The 5,844-nt window shown below is 36.2% G+C and overlaps 1 protein-coding gene across 1 annotated transcript in view; it reads right to left on the bottom strand.

The window, feature by feature from the left end:
• Positions 1-5,844, bottom strand: part of LOC107757986 (SAP30-binding protein-like) — a 20,786-nt gene that overhangs the window by 1,880 nt on the left and 13,062 nt on the right. Inside the window, exons 5-10 of the mRNA XM_016575606.1 lie at positions 2,803-2,891; positions 1,316-1,407; positions 1,140-1,200; positions 990-1,041; positions 843-901; positions 633-717 (exon numbers count right to left, since the gene is read on the bottom strand). Coding sequence (XP_016431092.1) covers positions 633-717; positions 843-901; positions 990-1,041; positions 1,140-1,200; positions 1,316-1,407; positions 2,803-2,891 — 438 coding nt within the window. The remainder of the gene's footprint in view (positions 1-632; positions 718-842; positions 902-989; positions 1,042-1,139; positions 1,201-1,315; positions 1,408-2,802; positions 2,892-5,844) is intronic.

Raw genomic sequence — 5,844 nt, forward strand, 5'->3', positions numbered from 1 at the left:
CGTCTCCCTGACATGGCTGCATCAACACTACTGCTGTTTCTGAAACCACGCCTTCTTTCTTTGCATACCATTATGCTAATATTTCCACATAGTGACGTAGACATGTGGGGTTAGAACGAGCAGTTTTAGGTAGGCTTGGTTGACGCTTAACTTTTATAAAGAATATCTCTTTGGATTTGAGACTTTAGTCTTTGCAACTTTACAGATCTTCTTTATGCACCAAGAGCTTGTAACACTCCAAAGAGAAAGGAAAACTTGAAATCGCATCATATGACCCCTTTAAGGTCTTTATAAAAGACCACATTATGTCACCCAAAAAGTGGGAAATGGAACAGATCTCATTTAAGTCCAATTTAGTTTTTGATTTTGTACATTTGATAGGTTGTCAGTATACTTTTTACTAGCACTGTTGTTTTTATGGAACTGGTACCACTTTAATATTGTATTAAATATAATTACACTTAATATTTATTTACTTGAAAAATAGGCTAAATAATTGTCATACAGAAAGATTAAATATACTATTAAAATATCTTATCAATATTAACCATTAAAATATTGTTTCAATAATAATAATGAAAATTATTAACAGGCTATTATTATAAAGGAGTAATATAACTTATGCATTGTACCTGTGGAAGAGGCAGTTGTTGTGTTTGTGGCCATAGCTGCTGCATTAGTAGTGGTGCCTTTTTTGGTGCCCGTCACAAACTCAATCTACAGACACATGGGTAAGAACACATATTAACTATCAGTAGTGTTGTGGCCCAGACAGTACAAATAAATGTTTTAATATTATTTTTATTTCTTTTTTTATAAGTGGAGTGCCTCAGGGCTCTAACTTTGGTCTTTTCCTTTTTAGCTTTTTCCAGCTTGTCCATCTCCACTTTCTGAGCTTTGGCTGTTGAGAGAACAGCACACAAATGGTTAACAGATGTATTCAATTCAATCCATATGAAATGTCAAACCTAATTTAAAGCTAAATTTACCTAGTGCCTCATAATATGAATCCTCTGACCAGCCATGAGGATCAAACATGTCCTGTGAAGAAGTAAACAAAAAAAATATATATATTTGCAACAGACATGAATACTACGTACAGTATTTATGTGGTATTAACGGGTAAGCATTACACCTACTTTTGGATAATTGGTTCCAAGTTCGTCAATACCACAGAACTGGATAAGCTTCTCATAAATACTATAAAACACAAACACATGGTTAGGTTGCAAACAAATAAAACAATACCAATAGGTAATTTACTTCAGATTATATCTGGTGCACAGTGGGTCATAAACACTTGTTATCTCCAGACCTTGGGTTGCGGAACTCTTTCTTCTTTTGAATATGGCTGTTTGTATCAAAGTATCCGTGAAGCTTCCTCTCATAAAGTTTAAAGATCTTTTCCTACAAACAGAAAAGGGAGTCATTATTTTCCCCTTTCATTACTGATATTAAGCGCATGTATGATATTGCTAAATGAACAAACTCCATTTTAAGCCTATTTGAGTCCCTTTTAAATGCAAAATGTGCAGTACAAAGCAAGACAAAAAAAATTGCCTCTTCGCTCCAAGTGCTGTGAGACACTAAGAGTGAATAAAGTCTTTGTGCTTGTGTGTTTCTAGAACTAGAGGGTGATTTTTGACAACCAGACTCCAAGAAGCACTTGGAGATGTGCCATTTTCAGCTCCTCAATCTGTTTTCCTTCACATTCCAAGTCGTCAAATAAATCGAAAAGTTGTTTGTTGACAGTTAAGACACTGATCTTAGTTAATTCGTACAAAATCTACAACTAGAAAGTTAGCAGGAAGACCAATTCAGATGTATAAGGGAATGAGGATCATGTCTGAACAGCGAAAAAAGCATAGCCGCAGGGACAGGATATTCATCACGACGTGGAAAAGCACAGCCTATCTAGCAGTACTAGGCTGTACTGTACTGTAGTGTGAAAACCACACCCATGTTCACCTGTCCCGACAGCTCACGAGAGAGAGCTACAGCAGGAAGTAGTATGACAATTAGGAATTTGACAAAAAATATAAATACATATTACTGCAATAAAACAAACCAAATAATTCAAATGAAATACGTTCGAATATGACCTTGGCATCAACATAGTTTTGACATCACTGACCTCAAATGTTTGCACCTCTGGACATGTACTGACAACATGCAAGCTGCATGATTTAGGGCGAACTGCCAGTCCTTACCTTTGGGTGGGGCAAAACACCCACAACCTTCCACCCTCTCAAGCCCCCCAGTGCCACACCCTGAGATAAAACATGCCAGGCAGGATCTGAACATGTGGTTTAAAGAGCTTGCCAAGAACTAAAACAATGAACCCATAAGATCTCTCCTTTTATGACTGTTGACAAGGAGCAGCAGTCCAATCAAAACAAAGCAGCTGAAAGAATGTTTTTCGGCTGGTATATGGCAAAAAAAAAAAAAAAAAAAAAGAGCAGGAAACTGATACTGTTGATAAAAACATGTTTGCATTAAACAGTGCCCTTTTTTTTTTTTTTTTAAGAATTTGATTCATGCTTTTAAACAAATAAAAATATCAAATGCTACAGAAAATTCAGATGAGGGAATTTACCAAGAATGAACAGCACTGATCGCACTGTTTATTTAAATGCACAATTTATGTTATTTTAGCATCGGATTCACAAAAGTATTTATGCAAATTAGACTAGAATCTATCAGAAAACAAGCACAGTGAACAAGTGCAGTCAAGATTTCTCTCATTGGAGCCCATGGCAGGAAGTCAAGAACATCTCAAACAGAATACAGCAACCATCTCACCTGCAGATGACTGGAACAACGCCCGGGAGGTTCAGGAGGAATTCTGATCTCATCAGGAGACATATTCCGAACCTTCTCTGAAAACTGTGCTGTGAAAAAGAAGAAAAAATACTCAAAGACAGCAAATACATGTATACTGTAATTTACTTTACAGCACAAAATGCTGCAATGTAGTAATGACAGTAAATCATACAGTATGCTCATAAAACAAACTAGATTTTTATATTTTCTCAAGAAAACCTAGTGGTTCTTGCCCATGCAAACTACCTGCTATGATGTGGTGTTGTGCAGGGATGCCAGGGCATTGCCACGTAGTTGCTATATGGTTCTGAGTATTTTAATCATGTTGTTAATAAAAAGCAAGCTTATTTATAAGCATAATTTTGATACATAAAAAAAATATATATATTTAAAAAAAAAAAAATTATATATATATATATAGAGCCAAAATCATCACAATTAAAAGAACCAAAGACTTAAACTACTTCAGTCTGTGTGCATTGAATTTATTTAATACACGAGTTTCACAATTTGAGTTGAATTACTGAAATAAATGAACTTTTCCACGACATTCTAATTTATTGAGATGCACCTGTATATATATATATATATAATGCAAGCTTATGTTACAAAACTTTTAATTGAAATACAAAAAATTACCTATATTTTACTTTTTACCTATGTTTTATTTTTTTTTTGATACAGACAAAGAAGCACATATTGCAAAAAAGACGATTAGACGAAATTTATTTCTAATCACACGATTAGAAATAAATTTAAATAAATAAATAAACACAAATCAAGCATGCCTAAAGAAAATACTTCTCCCATCAGCGGTATGAAGTATCCAAACACAAACATTCTGGATTCTGTATGCAACTTTAACCTCAAGCTATATTTCATTTTCACTTTTTTAGAATGACACCGATCTACTGCTTCAATTTCGTAAGCATTTGCAGAAATTATTATTTTTTTATTCCCTTAAACTAGAAGCGTCTATTAGCAGTCTTTGTCAGACGTCTCTGGAGCGAATTACCAAGAAATGGAATTTGTGGTTGCGTACACATGCAGCAGTGAACACTATTCAAACCATACTGGTTGGAACAGGCCACTGCCGAATTCTCTTTCACCTCACCTCCTCTCTTCTCAATCCCACACACCCTTCCTCCCCCATCTGCCCCTCTCACACCCCCTGGCTGCTGTTCTGGGCAGGTCTGAGGCAGTGACTGTGGCCCAAATCATGCCTCCGTTTGTTGAAACACATGACAGACACACACAAGCACGCACACAGAAGCAAGGAAGGTCTGGGTGGGGCCCTCTAGATGTGGCACTCTTCCCTAAGCAATGCAAAACATGTAAAAACAGGCCCTCTAGTGATGGAAACTTGCAGAGTTTCTTCGGAAAGGTCAAAGCATTTTTCAGCCAGAGCTGCCTTACGTAAACCGTACATTTGAGAACAACCCTGTGGCAAAACAGATCATGCACACCTGTACTGTAGTTATGGTTAGAGATTTTAGACTAACTATTAAACGTTGACGCATAACTCCTCTATAAATGATACCTCAAATTGTGAGTTTAAGTGATCAGACTTATTTTTCACCTGGTGGATGTTAAAACAGACAAAAAAACAACAACTTCCCATTCACTTTTTCAATGGCTTTGGTTCCATTCATTTCTCCCATAGGGATTTTAAAGTAGTCTTTGTTAAAACCATGAACCAAACCAACCAGCTGAGGTGAATAACAACATAAATTTAAGACAAAAAAGCACATTTACATTTATTAATTTAGCAGACACTTTTATACAAAGCAACTTACAAATTAGGCATTCAAGTGATTTATCCTAAAGAGGCAAATAAACACAAGAAGTGCTTGTAATACAGAGTTTCAGACATTGTTTAGAGTATTTAAAAATTGGAGAATAATAAGACTGTGTACTTAAAGGCTTTACTGAGGGAAAAAATACAATCCCATGAAGCCTTGTGAATTACAATCAAAAGATAGCTTGTTTTGATTTTCTGATTGGTGGAGATTTTTTTTGCAGAAACATGGGTAATGTAGTTTTTCTCCAGGAATTCCACTTTTAAACAATTGCTTAAAAAAGAAGTTGAAATAATGCAGATTGATGACATTAAGGAAATCGATTAATAACCTCATAGCTCACAGTAGGTCTGTCTTTAACAGATTAAGTTATCTTTAAAATCAAATTTCCCTATGGATAAAATGAATGGGATTTTTACTTCTGAAATTTGCCCACTACAGTGACCAGAGACGTGTGGGCTCTTCTGACTGCAAGCGACCACCTAGAAACCACCCAGAGCACCCCAGCAACAAAGACAAACACAACTCACATTTTCATAGAAAATATAAAAAAGTAAGTATAAAGCTGCCAGGAGTGCGACTAGGAGTGTGGGATTATATTTGGATTCAGCATCATGTAGTTGGTCTGAAAGCCGTGTTTTATAAAGCATTCAAGCATGTCCTAATAATTACAGTGTGATTAGAGTAAATGTGGTAACAGCAGGCAGCAAGTGTGTGCAGGAATGTTGGCAAGATGGGGGTCTTCTATAACACCTCTAAAAACCCTGCTGCTGCTCTTGAGCCAGATTTCTTATCCCTGACCTCATTTACAGTGTGATCTTAGCTGATCTTAGAACAGTACATCTCTTCCCATGGGTTGGTTTTTGTCATTTCCTCTCCATCAGAGTAATCAAGCGTTGACTGTAAGTGACTCATTTCTCTGGCATCTTCAGAGTTCAGTGTCCTCCCAAACAAGTGGCACAATCACACACAAAGCCCATACACCAACTCCCATCTCAGAAAGACTCCAAAAAAGAGAAGGAGGGAAAATTAGAGACGAATCTAAAGATCTTCTGTCTCCCAACCACAAAGAAAACCTTTGAGTCTCTGATAAGATCTTCCTGTCTTACGGTCTATTCTGATATTTTCACATTTTAATGAGAAGAAAAACAAGACAAAGTGGAACGTTCAGTTACTCACCCAAGTGTCATGTTTACTGTAACTCCCTAGAACCGTAAAAAAA

This window comes from Sinocyclocheilus rhinocerous, unplaced genomic scaffold (genome assembly GCF_001515625.1).
Source record: "Sinocyclocheilus rhinocerous isolate Xijiao unplaced genomic scaffold, SAMN03320098_v1.1 scaffold1314, whole genome shotgun sequence".
NCBI classification, from domain to species: domain Eukaryota; kingdom Metazoa; phylum Chordata; class Actinopteri; order Cypriniformes; family Cyprinidae; genus Sinocyclocheilus; species Sinocyclocheilus rhinocerous.